Consider the following 20958-nt stretch of genomic DNA (forward strand, 5'->3'; position numbering starts at 1 on the left):
GGCCAGCTCCTCTCTCATGCCTCTACAATTAGGACTCCACTGTAATACTGATACACCCGAATTTAGCTTCTAATTCTCAAATTACAGGGTGAATTCCATCATATTATGATCCCAAGGGTTCCTCTCTAATCAATTCCGGTTCATTGCACAACACTCAACCCACAATAGCCTTTCCCCTAGTGGGTTCAGCCACGAGTTGCTCTAAAAAGCCATCTCGTAGGCATTCTACAAATTCCTTCTCTTGAGATCCAGCACCAACCTGATTTTCCCAATCTACTTGTACATTGAAATCTCCCATGACTATCGTAACATTGACCTTTTGACATGCCTTTTCTATCATCTGTTGTAATTTGTAGACTACATCTTTGCTGCTGTTCGGAAATCTGCATAAAACTTCTATCTAGGTCTTTTTACTCCTGCAGTTTCTTTGCTCTACCCATAAGGATTCCACACTTTCCCATCCTCTAAGGATTTTACTTTTTTAATCCAAAGTTCAAAGTATAATTTATTACCAGAGTACATATATGTCACCACATACAACCTTGAGATTCTTTCTGTGGCCATACTTAGCGAAGGCGGGAGGAGAAGATGGCAGTGCAACACAGCACATGCAGCTCTCCGGTGAAATGATATCGTATTTGTAATTGTAAGTAGGATGCCGTGCACAATTCTGATTTGATGGAGACAGACATGAGAAGGCAAAAAGGAACATCTGGAGAAATTTCTGAAATGCCTGGTTCGCTGCCGCTGTTACTGTGCGATTCAGAATCTCCGGAGGGAAGGCCCCAAAAACCCCACCTTTCCCTGCTGCTGGCGACCGAGGCTGAGGTTGAAGCGTTCAGATAGAGATGGTGCTCGGCGTCATAGGGCTGATCAGAGCTCGAAGTGGTACGGCAGGGAGAGCTTTCTTCCTTCTCCCGTCTGCGTGAGATGTGGGACTTTCGAGAGACTGAACTTTTTTTACTGTGTCCATGGCCTGTTCTACATTAAGTTATGGTGTTGCTGCACTATTGTAACTGTATTTTATAATAATGTGGTTTTTGTTAGTTTTTCAGTCTTGGTCTATCCTGTGTTTCTGTGATATCACACCGGAGGAATATTGTATCATTTCTTAATGCATGCATTACTAAATGACAATAAAAGAGGACTGTGTGTCCTCATAATCTAATTTTTTAAAAATCTCAGTAACAGTAAACACCAGGAATTACAAACTGTGCAAATGCAGTTATAAATAAAAAGCAATTAACAAGCATGAAATAACAATATAACAATCCTTAAATGCGTGCAGTTATCCCCTTTTGTTCAAGGGCCTGATGGTTCGTGAACCTGGTGGTGTCCTAAGGCACCCGTACCTTCTACCTGTTGGCAGTAGCCAAAAAGAACATTGCCTGGGTGGTGAGGATCTTTCTGCCTGATCCTTTGATCCTTGGATGTTAAGCTCCCAGCAATAATCTTTTGGCCATGATTCAGTGATGCATCTACCTTATTCGTTGACTTTACATTGCAACCTATTCCAACTGCGATTTTGCTTTGCCAGCCTGTCCTTACTAGCCATCTCACTATACATTGCTTCTGTTTGTAAACCAACCATCCCATTCTCAAGCCCCTTCACTTCCGTTCCCATCCTCTGCCAAATTAGTTTAAACTCCTCTGGAGGACATTGCACCCCACCTCAGGTTTAGGTGTCATACCTTCCCCCAAAAAATCCCAATGATCCAGCAAATCTGAACCCCTGCCCCCTGCACCAGTTCTTCAGCCACACATTCATCTGACAAATCACCCCATTCTTACCCTCACTGGCATGTGGTGATTACTACCCCAGAGGTCCTGCTTTTCAGCTTTCTATCCAGCACTCAATTCTCTCTTCAGGACTTCACCTTTCCTGTCATTGGTGTCAATATGTACTAATACTACTGGTTGCTCACCCTTCCCTTTTAGAACACTATGGATCCAACCTGAGACATCCTCATCACCCCTCCTTATCAGCCAGTGCCAGAGAACTGGTCGCTATACTCCCCCTAGTGGGTCATTCCCCTCAATAGTTTCCAAAGTGGAATGGCTGCAGGGTCTCTCTGAACTTACAGCCCATTTCCCTTCCACCTGCCTCCTACAACCTAGGGGTGACTACCTCCCTATAGCTCCTATCTATCACTTCAGCTCAGTCTCCTGTATGAACTGCACGTCCACTTCCTTAATAGGAGCTGCAGCTCAGTGCACCTGGTGCAGATGATGTTATTCGAGAGACTGGAGTTCTCCCATCTCATACACAGAACAAAGCAACCCCTGGAGCCATTCACACTGCACTAACTGATGAGGAATGAAGTGTTAAAAAAACTAACCAGGTACTTACCTTGCCAAGCTACTCCACTGGTCCACTCACACAATGGCCACTCTGCTTGACCCTGCCTTATTTTAATTTGCCCTTTCTAATGAATCCGGTTCACTGATTGGGTGCAGTCCATCTCCAAAAAATGCCGTGAAACACTGCCTTTTTAAATCTTCAGCCACTAACCTTGGTGAAGGTTTGCTTGCCTGGCATTCAGGATTGGATTAGACTGGCTTCTCCAGAGAAGCAGAGTGGTAGTAGTTGGTGACCTCTCTGACTGGAATGGTGTGCCACAAGGTTTGGTGCTTTGACACCTATATCAAGTCTGATTTATATGGTGAACTGGATCAGCAAATTTGCCAATGACACCAAGATTAGGGGCGCGGTGGACAGTGAGGAAGGCTATCAAAAGTTTGTAGTGGGATAATGGACCAGCTGGAAAACTGGCAGATGTAACTTAATGCAGACAAATTTGAAGTGTTGCAACTGGTGAGGATAAACCAGGATAGGACTTGCATGGTGAGTGGTGGGGCACTGAGGAGTGCAGTAGAACAGGGATCTGGGAATACAGATCCTTAATTCCTTGAATGTGGTGTCACATGTAGATATATTGGTGAAGAAAACTTATGGTACATTGGCCTTCATAAATCAAAGTATGAATACAGGAGTTGGCATGTTATATTGAAGTTGTACATGACATATTATGTGCAGTTTTCGTCACCTACCATCAGGAAACATGTAAATAAGGTTGAAAGAGTGCAGAGAAAATTTAAGGGCATTGCTGAGGCCCTGAATTTATAGGGAAACGTTGAATATGTTAGGACTATAACCTATAGAAAAATGAGGGGAAGTTTGAGTGGATTTGAAAATTATGAGAAAAATGCAACCAGGCTTTTTCCAGAGGTTGGATGGGACAACAACTAGAGGTCACGGATTAGGGGTGAAAGATGAAATGTTTCAGTGGCACATGAGGGGGAACTTCACTCACAGTGGTGAGTGTGGAATGAGCTGCCAACACAAGTGGTGCATGTGGGGTTGACTTCAACACCCAAGAGAAATTGGATAGGTGTGTGGATGGAATGAGTATGGAGGGCTATGGTTTGAGTACAAGTCAGTGGGACTAGGCAGTTTAATAGATCAGACTAGATGGGCCAAAGGGTCTGTTTCTGCACTGTTGTGTTTGATCTCCCTAAGGAACAAGTTCTCTTTACAGAGGGGGATGGGTCTATGCAACAAGCTGCCAAAGCAAGTGGTAGAGGTTGCTATAAATACAATGCTCACAGGACATTCGGACAAATACGTGGATAGGAAAGATTTAGAGGGATGTGGGCCTGATTCAGAAAAATTAGACCAGCTCAGGTAGGCAACTTGGTCAGCAAGTTCAAAGGATCTGTATCCATGCGATAAAAACCGTTGACTTTCTATATCCACAGTACCTCCACCTATAAATTGCTTCAATGATTTCTGAACGGCAACAGCTTTGGAGCAGCAGTTCAGATGAAGAAATCCTATCTGTGCACCCCTTGTACCAGTTGCTCTTAAACCCCTTAATTTTCTCCATTAACAATCAACTTTTTCTAAATAATAATGTGCTGGTTCTGGCGAGTCACTTTAACCCGCAAGGTCATAACACTGTTAAAGTGTAGCAGCCAAGTTACTCCACTCCATAATGAAGGTTTTTTGTAACATTTGTCAAATGTAAGAAAAGAAAGCAAACAACCAGAAAATGTGATAACTTTTATTGTGAAGTGAACTCCAAAAATCTAATAACGTAGCTTAGAACTGGATGACTTGGCCCTGCAAAACAAGCAGAGAACAAAGGGCATTAGAAAATATTTAAAATACCACCTCACAGCAACAGCACAGCCCAGTGACTCATTATTCAACATCTTCATCAACAGGGTTAGCTCCCCAAGCATTGGCACAAAGTTGCAGCACCACCACAGATAACATCCCAAGAACCAGCCAGTACTGACCAGATATCTGCTCTCAGTGCCCATCATTTCTGGGCTAAGTGCAGTAGGCTAAAGCTACCTTTACACTGCCCCAGGACATGAAACAGCACCACCTCGATGTATAATCAGTTCCAGCACCCACACAACGTTAAACATCTGGCATCAATTCAGAATTCAGTCCTGTACTACATTCACATCTGCTTTAAAAACTGTACTCTTATAAACATGGCAGCCACACATCCAGCAGGACAATTCAATGTGCCCCCTCTCATATTGGAGCCACAAGACCTCACAAAAAAAATCATTCTGACTGTCCCAGGCTCAGACATACCTTTCTCTTCTTGTCTCCTCCAAGCTCGAAGTGCTTACATCTCTTGATGGCCAGCATTCTCTTGGAGCGACAGTTGGGGTCCACACACTCCAGCCTCAGCACAATCTTCTTTGTGGTCTTGGCCTGAAATCACAATCACCATGAATGGCTGGTCAGGAGAGGCTCACCCATACCCCAGCCTCTCACCAAGCAGCTAGCAATAGATGTCAAAACACGCAGAATTAATGTCTGTATCCAACAGACCATCATTCTGGATCACACATAAACAGCAAGTAAATACTGAAAAGCAGATTATACTTCTCCAACAGAGGATACTCGTACAGACCAGAATCATACTTGCCTTGTACACAAAATCTCCTAATTCACAAGCCTACAGATCCCCAAGGGTGGCAGCACAGGTAGATATACTGAAAGTGTTTGGTAACCCATCTGCACTAGCAGGCATATAATGTGCAGTTCTGGTCACTACACTACAGGAGCAGTGTCCTGCACCAGAGGTGTAAACAAGATTCATCAGGATGTTGTCTGCGTTGAGAAGATGAGGCAAACATATATTTAAAAAATAAGTGGTTTTGGATAACAAAGCTTCCCCCCCACCCCTGCACAACTGGAGGATTTCGGCTTAGGTTAAGGGACAAGGGACTTAGGAAGAAATTCTCATGACATATCCAGATGTGCACTTCGACTGCCAAAACACATTAGCTATGGGCTAACTGCTGGCCAATGGGATTGGTGTAGACTGGTGCTTCATGTTCAGCCAGAACACGGTGGGCAGAAAGTACTGTATATGTGCTGTGCAAGCAGCTGTTAAACCAAATGGGCGCAATGTTTGGTGAAGGTGTGAGTGACACTCTCTCTGCCAACCTATGGTGACCACATTCAGTGAATGGGGAAACAATTTCTGATGAAAGGGATCCAATGGACATGAGAGAGCAGTCCAATCTGGACAACTACAGTACACGGCAAAACAATTTCTGTAGGTGGCAATTACTTAAAGCAGCAGGAAGAAATGGCATGATCACAAAGTGAGAGGCAGCTTGGGGCATTGGGAGTTCAATCCTAGCATCCCCTGTAAGGAATTTGCACACCCTCTCTGTGGAATGCGTGGACTTCCTCCCACAATCCGAAGACATACATGATTAGCAGGTTTAATTGGTCATCGTAAACTGTCCTGTGATTAAGTGAGGGTTAAATTTGGGATGCTGAGCAGCACAACTTGAAGGGATGGAAGGGCTTTTTCTGTGCTGCATCTCTCAATTTAAAAAAAAACCCACCCTGTACTCCCACTTTACAGTAAAACATCTGAAAAGCCAATCTCAACACCACGGACAGAGGATGTAATTAACCACCAGCTGTGTGGACTCCGTTGGATCAAACTGTTTTATTGTTAGCCTGAACTTAACCTGTTCTTTAACAGATTTGACAGCGTGGCCCCTGCCCATCCCACACGAGCCATCTGTTGTCGGCCCCCAACCAACAAATGTTCCACTCTCCCCTCCTACCCCTCCACCCTGATCTCATGACGATACCCCTTTCCCACACGAAACCACCACGGTGGGCTTCACGGCTGAACAGGCGAGAAGACAGCTGAAACGTCTCAACCCAAGCAAGGCTGCAGGACCGGATGGTATCAGTACCAGGGTGCTCAAAGCCTGTGCCCCTCAGCTATGTGGAGTACTTTGCCATGTATTCAACCTGAGCCTGAGGCTCTGGAGGGTTCCTGTACTGTGGAAGACGTCCTGCCTCGTCCCTGTGCCGAAGACGCCGCGCCCCAGCGGCCTCAATGCCTACAGACCAGTGGCGTTGACCTCCCACATCATGAAGACCCTGGAGAGACTTGTTCTGGAGCTGCTCCGGCCTACGGTCAGGCCACATTTAGATCCCCTCCAGTTCGCCTACCAGCCCCAACTAGCAGTTGACGATGCCATCGTCTTCCTGCTGAACCGTGTCTACGCCCACCCGGACAAGCCAGCGAGCACTGTGAGGGTCATGTTTTTTGACTTCTCCAGTGTGTTCAACACCATCCGCCCTGCTCTGCTGAGGGAGAAGCTGACAACGATCGAGGTGAATGCTTCCCTGGTATCATGGATTCTTGATTACCTGACTGGCAGACCACAGTCTGTGTGCTTGCAACACTGTGTGTCCGACAGAGTGATCAGCAGCACTGGGGCTCCACAGGGGACTGTCTTGTCCCCCTTTCTCTTCACCATTTACACCTCGGACTCCAACTACTGCACGGAGTCTTGTCATCTTCAGAAATTTTCGGATGACTCTGCCATAGTTGGATGCATCAGCAAGGGAGATGAGGCTGAGTACAGGGCTACAGTAGAAAACTTTGTCCCATGGTGTGAGCAGAATTATCTGCAGCTTAATGTGAAAAAGACTAAGGAGCTGGTGGTAGACCTGAGGAGGGCTAAGGTACTGGTGACCCCTGTTTCCATCCAGGGGGTCAGTGTGGACATGGTGGAGGATTACCAATACCTGGGGATACGAATTGACAATAAACTGGACTGGTCAAAGAACACTGAGGATGTCTACAAGAAGGACCAAAGCCGTCTCTATTTCCTGAGGAGACTGAGGTCCTTTAACATTTGCTGGACGATGCTGAGGATGTTCTACGAGTCTGTGGTGGCCAGTGCTATCATGTTTGCTGTTGTGTGCTGGGGCAGTAGGCTGAGGGTAGCAGACACCAACAGAATCAACAAATTCATTCGTAAGGCCAGTGATGTTGTGGGGATGGAACTGGACTCTCTCACGGTGGTGTCTGAAAAGAGGATGCTGTCCAAGTTGCATGCCATCTTGGTCAATGTCTCCCATCCACTATATAATGTACTGGGTGGGCACAGGAGTAGATTCAGCCAGAGACTCATTCCACCGAGATGCAGCACTGAGCGTCATAGGAAGTCATTCCTGCCTGCGGCCATCAAACTTTACAACTCCCTCGGAGGGTCAGACACCCTGAGCCAATAGGCTGGTCCTGGACTTATTTCATAATTTACTGGCATAATTTACATATTACTATTTATTATTTATGGAGCAACTGTAACAAAAACAAATTTCCCCTGGGATTAATAAAGTATGACTATGACTATTAATTGTTATTTTTCTTGCAACTTCAAAATTAATTGTCGGTATCATATAACTAGTTATGTACAAGTAGAGCACAGACTATTCTGCACTGTATTTCAATAAATGAAGTAACCACTTAGTACGCTTCCTAGTGGCTACAGTATGAAAATGCAGTTACTCAATGAGCCCCCTAGTGGTTACATTGGTTATGTTTTGGAAAGCTGGTACTGCATTATTGAAATAGGTGCTTTCTGACTGGCTGACTTACCTGAAAATTTGAATGGAATTTTTCTCACCTAGGTATAAAAAGAGCTGTGTAGCAACACCATTCTTTCAAATCTCTTACTAACTCTTCCTTCAGTTAGTCCTGACGAAGGGTCTCAGTCCGAAACGTCAACTGTACCTCTTCCTAGAGATGCTGCCTGGCCTGCTGCGTTCACCAGCAACTTTGATGTGTGTTGCTTGAATTTCCAGCATCTGCAGAATTCCTGTTGTTAGCAACACCATTGTTTGCTTCTATACCCCTTCATTTAATAGATCTCTATCAACGTTTATTTCCAACACTTTGTTCTATTAACACTTAATAAAACGATTGTGAAGCAACAAGCTTTGTGCCTCTTTCCTGGCTTCTGAAAGAACCTTGGACCATCAGAACCCAACAATTAATTCATACACCTATCACTTAGTCATCAAGAGTACAGACCACGACTTCCAACCTCTTATGCCGTGGATTACAAACATTAAGTAAGGGGTCTGTGGACACCAAGTTGGAATCCCAGCTATAGAATATTCGAATATGCATTACCAGCATAAGCCCAGAGGGAGAAAGCTGAACCTGCCTGGTTCAACAAGAATCCGATTTTCCATGTGAAGAGGCTCTGACAATTGTGATCAGAAAAAAATGCAACCAAATACCACCTTAAATTAGGTCTTATTGCCTGCCTGTACCTTCTAAGATATACTACTTTTTGAGGTAAATGATAATGCTTCCTCACCATTGAGATTCATGTCATTCGAGATATCTACAGTGAAGAATATCTGAGGCCATGTTCCAGATTCAGTTCAGAAAGAGTGCTACAGTCAACATCTTTCAAATGAAACAATCTAGGATACTATGTTCTTCTACTGGGAAAAAAAAACAAGACCTTATAGAAAATTGGTTTGGGGGAATTCCATAAGACAAAGGAACAGAATTAGGCCACTCAGCCCATCAAGTATGCTTTGACATTCTATCACGGCTGATACCAGATCCCACTTAACCCCATACACTTGCCTTGCCATATCCTTTTTTGCCCTGACTGATCAGGCTGTGCCCTCTAGTTCAGGATATCCCCCCCCCCCCACCCCACCATAGGAAACACCCTCTCCACATCCACCTTATCTAGCACTTTCAACAATTTGCCCATGTCTTATCTAATACCTATATCCTAGCAAAACTACATGTGGGATTTTCCCAAACTCAAGGTTGTCAGCTACAGTCGGCCCTCCTTATCTGCGAGTTCCGCATGCGCGAATTCAACCAACCGCGAATCGAGAAAACCCGGAAGTGATCTTCCAGCACTTGTTCCAGCATTACTGTATTCACCTCATGTGCGCTACTTTTTTGCGAAAAATAGCTCCTAAAAAGCACTCAGGTACTCAAAGCAATTCCTCAAAGGTTAAAAGTAAAAAGAAAAGTGCTATCACACGCCGAGAAAGTAAAAATATTAGATCTTTTGAAAAGTGGCATGTCGCATTCTGAAGTGGGCCGTAAGATCGGTAAGAACGAATCGAGCATTCGCACAATAAAGCAGAAAGAAGCTGAAATCCGTGGAAGTGTAAGTGCTGCCCCTACAATGGCAAAAATGGCCTCTCTGGTTCGTGATAAAGTGCTTGCGAAGACTGAGAAAGCATTGTGTGGCTAGAGGACATGTCGCAGAAGTATATCCCAGTCGATGGCCAAATCATACGTGAAAAAGCTCCATGAGAACTACTGTGATGGGGTTGATGAGAGCAAGAGAAAAGAATTTAAGGCTAGTAAGGGATGGATGGTTGGTTATGTAAAGCGCTACAGCCTCAAGAATGTAAAGATCACGGGAGAATTGGCATCGGCTAATGCCGAGGCCACAGCAGCGTTCCCAGAGCTCAAGAAACTCATAGAAGAGAAAGGCTACCTTCCAGAGCAAGTCTTCAATTGTGATGAAACGGGCTTGTTCTGGAAGAAGATGCCCAATTGTACCTACATCCATAAGAGTGCCCAGCAGGCCTCTGGGTTCAAGGCCAGGAAAGATCGCCTTACTCTGGTGCTGTGTGGCAACGCAGCCGGTCACATGATCAAGTCAGGACTCGTCTACCGAGCAAACAATCCCCGAGCCCTTATGAACAAAAACAAAAATTGCCTACCCGTGTTCTGGCAACACAATAAGGAGGCTTGGGTGACAGCCATTTTGTTCTTGGAATGGTTCCACCAGTGCTTCATTTCTGAAGTGAAGAAATACCTTGAACAGAAGCAGCTGCCATTGAAGGCTCTCCTCATAATTGACAACGCTCCCGGCCACCCCCAATCTCTCTGCTTCGCCGACGATAATGTGGAAGTGATGTTTCTGCCTCCTAACACTACGCCACTGCTGCAGCCACTTGATCAAGGCATCATGAAGTGCTTTAAGGCGATTTACACCCGCCTCACCTTCGGGAGGATTCGTGTTGCCCTTGATGCTAACCCTGATTGCAGCATCCTGGATTTATGGAAGAAATTCACAACTGCAGATGCAATTGTGCTTATTGCAGAGGCTGTAGACATCGTAAAGCCCGAGACAGTCAATGATTTCAGGGGCCTCCCCACTATTGATGCAGAAGTCAGGGATATCTTGAATGCTGCAAGGGACGTTGGCGGGGAAGGCTTCTCTGACATGATCGAAGATGACGTCCAGGAACACATAGAAGAGCATAGTGAAACCCTTACCAACAAGGAACTTGACGATCTGCTGAAATCCTCTGCAGAAGATGATGATGAAGATTTAGAAGAGGCAGAGCCATCAATTTGGACACTTGAAAAATTTGCAGCAGTTTTTCAACAGGCACAAGTGTTAAAGGACATGATCCTCGACTATGATCCTTTGATGGAACGAAATCTCCGTGTCACCTGAGGGATAACAACATGCCTACAACCACTGCAAGATTTGTTTGATGATGCAAAGAAAAAGAAGAGACAGCTTCCTATAACAATGTTTCTAACTAAAGCATCTGCAATTATGAAGTCTCGACGTTCAATGCTTGAAGATCCTCAGTCCTCAACCTCCACAGATCCTGACTGAGCCTCCTGCAAAGCATCCTTATTCCATGAATAAGACAGTGTAACAACTTCTGTACAGGTACAGTGTACTACAAGTTTTACTCGTTTGATTATTGTTCGCCTCGTGTCTCGTTCGCTCACTGCTTGTGTTGTGAGCAGGAGGAACATGAACACGAGTCTTTTTTTCTTGTTAATAAGACAGTGTAATGACTATTTACATTGCATTTCCACTGTATAAGGTGTTATAAATTCTGTCATCTAGAGATTATTACAAGTTTTACTCGTTGTATTATTATTCTTCGCCTCGCGTTGTTCGCTCGCTGCTTGAGTTGTGAGCGCGAGGTACAGTGTAGTTTTTTCCTTGTCATTATTCCTTAAACATTACAGTAAAACAACTATTTACATAGCATTCACATTGTATTAGGTATTATAAGTAATCTAGAGATGATTTAAAGTATATGGGAGGATGTGCGTAGGTTATATGCAAATACTATGTCACTTTATATAATGGACTGGGGGGGGGGGGGTCCCGGAAACAATCCCTCGCGGATACGGAGGGCCGATTGTATTCTTCAATGGCCACCACAAATCAAAAGTCCTTCATTTCTGCGAAGTTCTTTGAGGTGCATTCCCCCAAAATATCCATCAAGTCAAGGTGGCGAGAGTGCTTTTGCACAACATAATCGAACAGACATTGGTTTCCAACCTTGTTTTTGGGATCTGTTCTCCTCTCAGCACTGAACACCCAGTGTTCTAAGTTACCATCCTTCTCCGGTACTGGATCCATTTCTAAAAAAATATGAAACTATCTCCACTTCTTAAGGAAAGCACAGCTGGGGAATAATCAAGCCTTTCAGGCGCGATGTCAGGACACACTAGAAGCTTGCAATCAGACCATTAATGTTTCTGAGGAAGAGGCATTAGGTCACAGATCAGCGATGACCAAACTACCAGAGATTAGTTGAATCGCCTCTGTTCCCTTTTAACCAATCCATGTCACACCCCACAGTAAATCCCGCAACAGCCCCCCCCATGGCAATTATTTCAATGCTCTAAATTGTGAACTTGCCAAGACTGCATTTTCCACAACAATATTTATAAGAAATGCTTATGTAAACCTACACTGCAGGAGCAGGAAAATGTAAATGTGCAGGTAAGCAGATTTGTAATGGGAAAATAAAAATACAAATATGAGTTATTTTTCAATGCATTCATGGCTATGCACTCCAAAAAACACTCACTTGTTATAACATCAACAATTATAACATCCCAACCACAATCTATTCCAGCTGCTACCATCCAGGAAACATAGAAGCCAGGTCCAACAGGCTCTGGGACAGCTTCTTGCACCAGCTCAAACATGGGTACCAGCCTCTGTAATATCCAAGACATTTCAAGATTTCAAGGAAGGCGGTGTCCGTCATTAAGGATACCCACGATCCAGGCCATGCCCTCTTCACACTGTTACCGTCAGGAAGGAGGTAAAGAAGCCTGAAGGCATATACTCAACTATTCAGGAACAGCTTTTCCCTCTGCCAGCCGATTTCTGAATGGACATTAACACCACAAACACTACCTCACCACTTTTTTAAAATTTCTGTTATTTGCACTACTTAAACTATTTAATAGACATGTATACTTAATGCAATTTGTTTTTTCCCTCCACATTTATCATGTATTTCATTGTACCGCTGCTGTAAAGTTAATAAATTTCACAACACATGCCAACAATATTAAATCTGATTGTGAATTCTGTACCTGAACTTGTGAGTTCCTCAACATTATGCATTCAAAAGCCAGACACAATTTAACTCAGGCAAGAGTGGCTGATGTTTTACTGGTACTTAAGAAGAGTGGCATAGATAAGCCCGGGTACGCCAAGCAGCAGGTCTGACATCAGTAGTGATGAAGTTACAGGAGAGGATGGAGGATTTGAATAGACAAGGTCTGATTAGAGATAGTCAGCTCAGCTTTGCATATGAGAAATCGTGTCTGACAAATTCCAAAAATTTTTCAAAGAGGTGACAACGGACTACATAGACTTCAGCAAGGTCCCACACAAAAGGCCAGATCACAAGGAATCCAGGGAGAGCTTGCTTGTTGGATTTAAAGTTAGCTCAATGGTAGGAAGCTGTTTCTTGGACTGGAGTCCTGTGACTAATGATATGCCACAGGGACCAGTGATCGGACATTTATATAAAAGACAAGAATGTATAAAGCATGGCTTGTAAGTTTATGGATAATACTAAAATCAATCATTGACAGTTAAAGGTATCAAAAATTAACAGGGAAAATATTAATCTGCTCGGCAAGAGACTGAGAAAATTTCAATCTAGGTAAGTGTGAGGTGTTGCATTTGGGGGCGTCAAACAAGGGCAGGGCTTATACAGTGAATGGTAGTGTTTCGCATGAGGGCTGAAGAGTAGAAGATGGCATTTGACATGCTGGCCTTCACCATTTAGTGCAATGAGTAGAAGTATTGGGACATTATGTAGAGTTTTGGTCAGCCTGTTCTAGGAAGGATGTCAATTAACATGAAAGGATGCAAAGATTTTATAAGAATGTTGCCAGGTCTCAAAGGCTCCACCATTTTATCATGAGTTGATCCATTCTCCCATTTAGTCCCACTCCCCTACCTTCTCACCATAACCTTTGACGCCCTGGCTACTCAGATACGTATTAATCTCTGCCTTAAATACACCAATGACTTGGCCTCCACTGCCGCGCATGGCAACAAATTCCATAGATTCACCACCCTCTGGCTAAAAAAAGTTCTTTGCATCTGTTCTGAATGGGCGCACTTCAATCCTGAAGTCATGCCCTCTCGTACTAGACTCCCCCATCATGGGAAACAACTTTGCCACATCCACTCTGTCTGTCCATGCCTTTCAACATTTGAAATGTTTGTATGAGGTCTCCCCTCGTTCTTCTAAACTCCAAGGAATACAGTCCAAGAGCAGACAAACGTTCCTCATATGTTAACCCTCTCATTCCGAATCATTCTAGTGAATCTTCTCTGTACCCTCTCCAACGTCAGCACATCCTTTCTTAAATAAGGAGACCAAAACTGCCCACAGTACTCCAGGTCTCACCCACTGCCTTATAGAGCCTCAACATCACATCCCTGCTCCTATACTCTATTCCTCTAGAAATGAATGCCAACATTGCATTCGCCTTCTTCACCACCAACTCAACCTGGAGGTTAACCTTAAAGGTATCCTGTACGAGGACTCCCAAGTCCCGTTGCATCTCAGAACTTTGAATTCTCTCCCCATTTAAATAATAGTCTGCCCGTTTATTTCTTCTGCCAAAGTGCATAACCATACACTTTCCAACATTGTATTTCATTTGCCACTTCTTTGCCCATTCTTCCAATCTATCCAAGTCTCTCTGCAGACTCTGTTTCCTCAGCACTACCGGCCCCTCCACCTATCTTCGTATCATCAGCAAACTTAGCCACAAAGCCATCTATTCCATAATCCAAATCGTTGGCATACAATGTAAAAAGCGGCCCCAACACGGACCCCTGTGGAACACCACTGGTAACCGGCAGCCAACCAAAATAGGATCCCTTTATTCCCACTCTCTGTTTCCTGCCAATCAACCAACGCTCTATCCACGTATGTAACTTTCCCGTAATTTCATGGGCTCCTATCTTGTTAAGTAGCCTCATGTGTGGCACCTTGTCAAAGGCCTTCTGAAAATCCAAATATACAACATCCACTGCATCTCCTTTGTGTAGTCTACTTGTAATTTCCTCAAAAAAATTGTAATAGGTTTGTCAGACAGGATTTTCCTTTAAGGAATCCATGCTGAGTTCTGCCTATCTTGTCATATGCCTCCAGGTACTCTGTAACCTCATCCTTGACAATCGACTCCAACAACTTCCCAACCACCGACGTCAAGCTAACAGGTCTATAATTTCCTTTTTGCTTCCTTGCCCCCTTCTTAAATAGCGGAGCAACATTTGCAATCTTATGTTGTTACCATGCTCTGCACAGAATTAATACATTTAAGTTTTTACATTGACTAGTGGTTGTCAGTTTAAATGAACTGACAGAAACATAGCACTGAAGTGAACAAAGTTACTCTCTACTTACCTTTTTACGAAAAATAGGTTTTGTCTGTCCTCCGTAACCACTCTGCTTTCTGTCATAACGCCTCTTACCTAAAGGAGGAGGTACAGTTAGACACAGTTCCAAAGCATTCAAGCAGATCCCCAGTCTTCCCAACCAGAAGCCCAGGATGAACAAACAGATTCAAATTCTGCAGATGGCTAGATGGGTGGTATTATGGACCGGTCATCCAGGAAAAGTATAAAAGGTTCATACATGACCTCGAGAAAGCCATCTCATGTGCAAAGTGGCAATTCCTGACCAAACTTGAATGCCACCAGCCCCACAAAGCAAATCTAAACATAAATGTCAACGAGGTTTTACTAAATGAGCTCAATGCCTTTTCTGCTCCCTTTGACGAATGGAACATGGAGACACCTTCAAGAACCCCACTGCCTCCAATGATCTTGTGATCAGTCTCTTGAGGCTGAAGTGAAAGTGAATCAACAGGAAGTACCTGGTCCAGACAGTGGACCTGGCCAAATACTGAAGACCTGTGCTGGAGTGTTTCCAGACAGCTTCAACCTCTCACCTTGCAGCCTGAGATACCCTTCTACTTCAAGCAGGCTTCAACCATACTGGTGCCCAAGAAGAGCACGGTAACTATCGTTCTGAGCACTTACTTTCACTGTGATGAAATGCTTCAAGAGGTTGGTCATGAAGCATATTTACTCTTGCCTGAAAAGTGAACTGGATTTGTTCCAAATTGCCTACCATCACAACAGGTCAACAAACGATGCATTTCATTTCTCTTCACTCATCTCAGGAAAAGCTGAACAATGAAGATGCATGTTAGGATGTTCTTCATTGACTGCAGCTCAGCATTCAACATTATCATCCCCTTGAAACTCACTGAGGTCCAAGACCCGGGCCTCAGTGCAAATGGATCCATGATCACCATCAGCACAGGTACACAGGGCAGTGTGCTTAGTCCCCTGCTCTACGCACTTCATAATCATGATTGTGCGGCTAAGTACAACTCCAATGCTGTTATTTACGTTTGCTGCTGACATCACCATTGTTGGCCTAATCAAAGGTGATGGTGAATTGGCATATAGGAAGTAAACAGAAAATCTGGATGACTGATGCCACGACGTCTCATGTCAGCAAAACCACCACTATTTACTAATTGAGATACAGTATGGAATGGGCCCTTCCAGCTGCACTACCCAGCAACTCCCCGATTTAACCCTAGCCTAATCACGGACAATTTACAATGACTAATTAACCTACCAAACAGTACATCTTTGGACTATGGGAGGAAACTGGAACACCCAGAGGAAACCCAGTGGCCACAGGTACTGTAAAGCGTTGTGCTAACCACTACAAATGATAGAAGCCAGAGACCACAAGCCAACCCCCATCAAGTGAACGGAAGTGAAGCTTTAAATTCCTTGGTTTAACATATCAGAGGATTTACCCTGTGACCAGCACGCAAGTGTCATCACGAAACCACAACAGAACTTCTAATTTCTTAAAAGTTTTCACAGATCTTGCATATTAGCAAAAATCTTGACAAATTTCTACACATGCACAATGGAGAATACGTTAACTGGTTGCATCACAGCCTGGTATCCAGGAATGGAAAAGACAAGAGGTGGATATAGCTGAGCCTGTCACAGACAAAGTGCTCCCCATCATTAAACACACTCCCGTGAAGCATTGCCCCAAGAAAGCAACACGCATCACCAAAGACCTCCACCATCCAGGCCATGCTGTCTTCTTGCTACTACCATCAGGTAGAGAGACAGAAGACTCCAGCCCCACAGCGCTAGGTTCAGAAGGTTATTACCCTATAACCACCAGGCTCCTGAAGCAGCATGTACACCTTCAATCAACACTATTCTGAGCTGATTCTGTACCCTACAGACTCACTTTCAAAAACTTTACAATTCATGTTCTCATTGTTATTATTTGCAGTTTGCCTTCTGCACATCAGTTGTTTGCCAGTTTTAGTCTATGTATAGTTTTTTTGTAAAATTCTATTGTACTTTCCTGTAAATGCTCGCACGAAAATGAACCACATACATACTTTCATAAGTTTACACTGAACTTTGAAGCAAAGCTAATTTTTCCAAGTTACACATGTAAACTAATCTGCCACATTGAATATAAAATATAGCAAGATGCAGATGAATGCAACTTTGCTTCGTCCATAATTGGAGGAATGAGATGTGAACTGGATTGGAATGTATCAGCCATAATATAGTAGAGCATTAACAGAGGCCGTGAACAAGGGCTAGTCACCTCTACTTCCCGGGGAGACTGAGGTCCTTCAGAATATGCAGGCCTATTCTTCACATGTCTGTTGTCTCTGGTACAATCATCAATGTGGTGGTGTGCTGGGGCAATGGCAATAGGCTCAAAAAACTGATTAGAAAGGCTGGCTCTGTTATAGGATTCAAACTGGACACACTGGAGGCTGTGGCAGAAACAAATAACCTTCTAGAAAATCCTGGCAATTCTGGACAATGTTTCTCACCCTCTGCTTGCCACCTTGGCTGAACAATGGAGCACTTTATGAGGTTATTTTTCCCCTTGGCCATTAGGCTCTATAATGAGTCAACCTATAGCCGGAGAAGTGATGACTCCCTCCCCTTAGACTGTTTGAGGTAACCAATTTTTTATTCCTTCTACTTCTCAAATGTTTGTACTGCTACCGTGACACTGTAATTTCCTTTGGGATCAATAAAGTATCTGTAAGGATTGATTGGACAAACTTGGATTGTTTCCCTGAAGCAGAGTCCGAGGGAGTTTAAGGAGATGCTCAAGACAGTTTTTTTTAAATAAGAGTGGTAGAAGCTGAGTGGTAAAGTTCTAAAAATGAATGTAGATAAGCATGGAATATGGATCATGTAGGCAGATGGATCGGTTGGGCGAGCATTCAGCTCATCAATGATAGACTGAAGGGATCGTTCCCAGGCGGCACTGTTCTATCTAATGGAAAGCCCAGATAAGAGTTAGCATCCGAGTTTGGTAATCCTTCAGCAGAACTAGGAGCTTGTAAACTTTCAAAGTGGGTGGGGTGATGTTTCTGATAGGATGTCCATGTAGAAAAGCTCTAAACAAGGTTACCTGGCCAATGAGCAAATGAAAACATTGGAAAAAGCACATTTTAATTATAATTTCTAATCATCCCAGTGTTAACTTTTAAACAAGGAGTAGTACCTTCTCAGCAAACAGGCCTCAATGGCCTACAGCCAGCATTCAAACATCTCCAAGTGGATTACACTCTGACTGCTTTTAGTAAACTTACTAGAAGTGGTCAGCTTAGTTCAACTTACCCTGTGCATATAACGAATCCTTTCCTTTCTTGTACTGGGTCACCTTATGTGGTTGGTGCTTGCGACATTTCTTGCAGTATGTCCTGCGGGTCTTCGGCACGTTAACCTGCAGGAAGAGGAAAGGAAAAACAATGACACAACATTCCCTGAAACCACTGCCAAGTTGAAGATGACATGGCACACTAAGAAAGTCACGCTCTTAAGTCCAAGCACTTCAAGCTTCTCCCTAGCAAATCTCATTATCTTATGGTGCTGTAGATTTGCACAGTAAGCTTTCACAGGAACATTATCTCTCACTGTGAAACTGTCGCAGGGTTCAGAACAGCAAGAGGTCACTCATTCCCTCCTGCAATAAACCACCTGTTGGAGGAATGTGGCAGATTGAACAGCATTTGCATGAAGAAAGGAACTGTCAACATTTTGGGTCAAAAAACTGCAACAGAACTGTCTCAGCCCCTCTAGTTTGCTCTGCCATTGAAAGGATTCTACCTCAGTACCAGTTGCCTGCCCTATCCCCACATCTCTTGATCCAGTAATTTATCACCATGCAAACAATGTCTGAGGTGAAGGACTGCTCCTAGAGTCAGTGACAAACCACTTAAGACATTTTCTAAGACTGTAACCCCTGGTCAGTCAGGGAAGCATTTTCTCTGCCTCAAGTCTACTGAACTCCTTATGAATGTTATAATAAAACAGACTATGCAGAAAACACTCTGGTTTAAGTAGGATCTCGGAGAAAGAAACAATTAACATCCTAGATTGAAGACAGCTCTGACGTGGGGGAACTTTTATCTGATAGTTTCTCCCTTCATAGATCTCCCTCACGTGTCTAATAATCTTTACTTGGGGAACTTATGAAATATTGATGATTTTTATATTTTTAAAGATATTTCTATTCTTTCTCCTGAACTTTTATAACAATATTGCTTGTCAATCCAATCCCTTTTCACCATCACACTCCAGACCCCGCACGGACGAGACACGTTCCCTACACCTCTTCCACGAGCGGGACACCAACCTTCCCTCCCCTAGTGAATAGTCGCTGCACCCTCTCAAAGGCCTGTAGGCCCTCTCTCAAGGCCGCAGGCTCTACCCGGCGCTGCCTTCTGCTTCTTCAACATCGGCCTATTTGGTCAAAGTCCGGACCGCCCGGCGCGGGAGTCATGGCTGCGCCACTGTCCACCCGCTCCCGACCTTTACTGCCACGGATGACAGCGGATGATCGCCAGTTCTAAAGGCACTACTCACCATCTTCTCCCGCTGCCGCCCTGCACCCGGAGAGAGGAAAAAAGGGACGCGATGACGTCAGCACGCAGCTTTTAGAGGCGGTGGAATTCTGGGATATCGGTGAGCCGATTGACCGGGGGACTGAGCGAATGGAGAAAATCTGCTGAGCTGGCGATCCCAGCAGCACACACAAAATGCTGGGGGCCGGGCAGCGTCCATGGAAAGAGTATTGAGGATTCACTGAGCGAAGGCGGGGTGGGAAGGCTGGGGGGGGGGAGGCGTGGCGGGAGGACTGAGGGAAAGGCGCGGCGGGAGGACTGAGGGAAAGGCGCGGCGGGAGGACTGAGGGAAAGGCGCGGCGGGAGGACTGAGGGAAAGGCGCGGCGGGAGGACTGAGGGAAGGCGCGGCGGGAGGACTGAGGGAAAGGCGCGGCGGGAGGACTGAGGGAAGGCGGAGCTGGAGTCTTGAGTCAGAACAACGGGATATAGAAGCAGAGTGTGGGCCGTTTGGTCTTTCTAATTTACCCCTGATATTCAATGTCAGACATCCCACCTCTCCCGGAAGTTCTGGGAGTCTCCTGCATATTAATAGTGGCTCCCTGATGCCCGCAAATTATATACAATATCACGGAAATCAAATTTTTTGAGAGCGAGCGAGAGAAAGCAAGAGAGAGCGCGAGAGCGACCATGAGAGAAAGTGAGAGCAAGCAAGCGAGCGAGAGAAAAAGCAAACACAAAATAATCTGCAGATGCTGGGGTCAGAGCAACACTCACAACACGCTGGAGGAACTCAGCAGGTCGGGCAACATCCGTGGAAAAGATCAGTCGACGTTTTGGGCTGGAACCCTTCGCCGAAACATCGACCGATCTTTTCCACGGATGCTGCCCAACCTGCTGAGTTCCTCCAGCATGTTGTGAGAGAGAAAGCAAGCGAGAGAGCGCCATGGCAGAGTGTTCCAAAAAAAATAAAACGTATGTCACCCCAGACTACACTAAAGTGTACCCCTGCCTAATAGGGGTCAAAAATAATAACAGTGTTGCTCGCTGCATTGTTTGCAACAGTGACTTTTCTATTGCCCATGGTGGGTTAAGACTGTAAAAGATGTGTAGAGGTGAGTTTAACAGGTGTCATTCGTTCATTAGCATAGCTTACATTATTTAAACTGGCTGGCCAGCTGCTAAGGAGCTACTCTATTGCAGACATCCCACCTCTCCTGGAAATCTCCCGCAAATTGATAGTGCTACCTCCTTGAAATGAGTTTTTGCAGGGTGGGATGTCTGCAATGTAACATTGGCTGATCGTCCTCCTCAGTACTGTACCACTTTCTATCCTCATATCTTAAGTGTTTCACAACTGAAAAACGAGCCTTTGGTCCTTCA

At 44.5% G+C, this 20958-nt stretch overlaps 1 protein-coding gene across 1 annotated transcript; it reads right to left on the minus strand.

Moving 5' to 3' along the window:
* Positions 1-4050: 4050 nt before the first annotated feature.
* rpl36a (ribosomal protein L36A) lies at positions 4051-19722 on the minus strand. The gene is made up of 5 exons (XM_063060554.1): positions 19600-19722; positions 18352-18457; positions 15053-15120; positions 4613-4735; positions 4051-4123 (listed from the first exon to the last, which is right to left on the minus strand). Exons 1-5 carry the CDS (start codon positions 19600-19602, stop codon positions 4103-4105), a joined length of 321 nt encoding a protein of 106 aa, XP_062916624.1. The 5' UTR covers positions 19603-19722; the 3' UTR covers positions 4051-4102.
* Positions 19723-20958: the final 1236 nt, after the last annotated feature.

Source organism: Mobula hypostoma, chromosome 10, assembly GCF_963921235.1.
Source record: "Mobula hypostoma chromosome 10, sMobHyp1.1, whole genome shotgun sequence".
Taxonomy (NCBI): Eukaryota; Metazoa; Chordata; class Chondrichthyes; order Myliobatiformes; family Myliobatidae; genus Mobula; species Mobula hypostoma.

Coding starts and splice junctions, on each gene's coding strand:
- rpl36a (XM_063060554.1), bottom strand. Junction 4,736..15,052: donor AACCTATTTTTCGTAAAAAG/GTAAGTAGAGAG, acceptor TTGTGATTTCAG/GCCAAGACCACAAAGAAGAT. Junction 4,124..4,612: donor GAGGAGACAAGAAGAGAAAG/GTATGTCTGAGC, acceptor CTTGTTTTGCAG/GGCCAAGTCATCCAGTTCTA.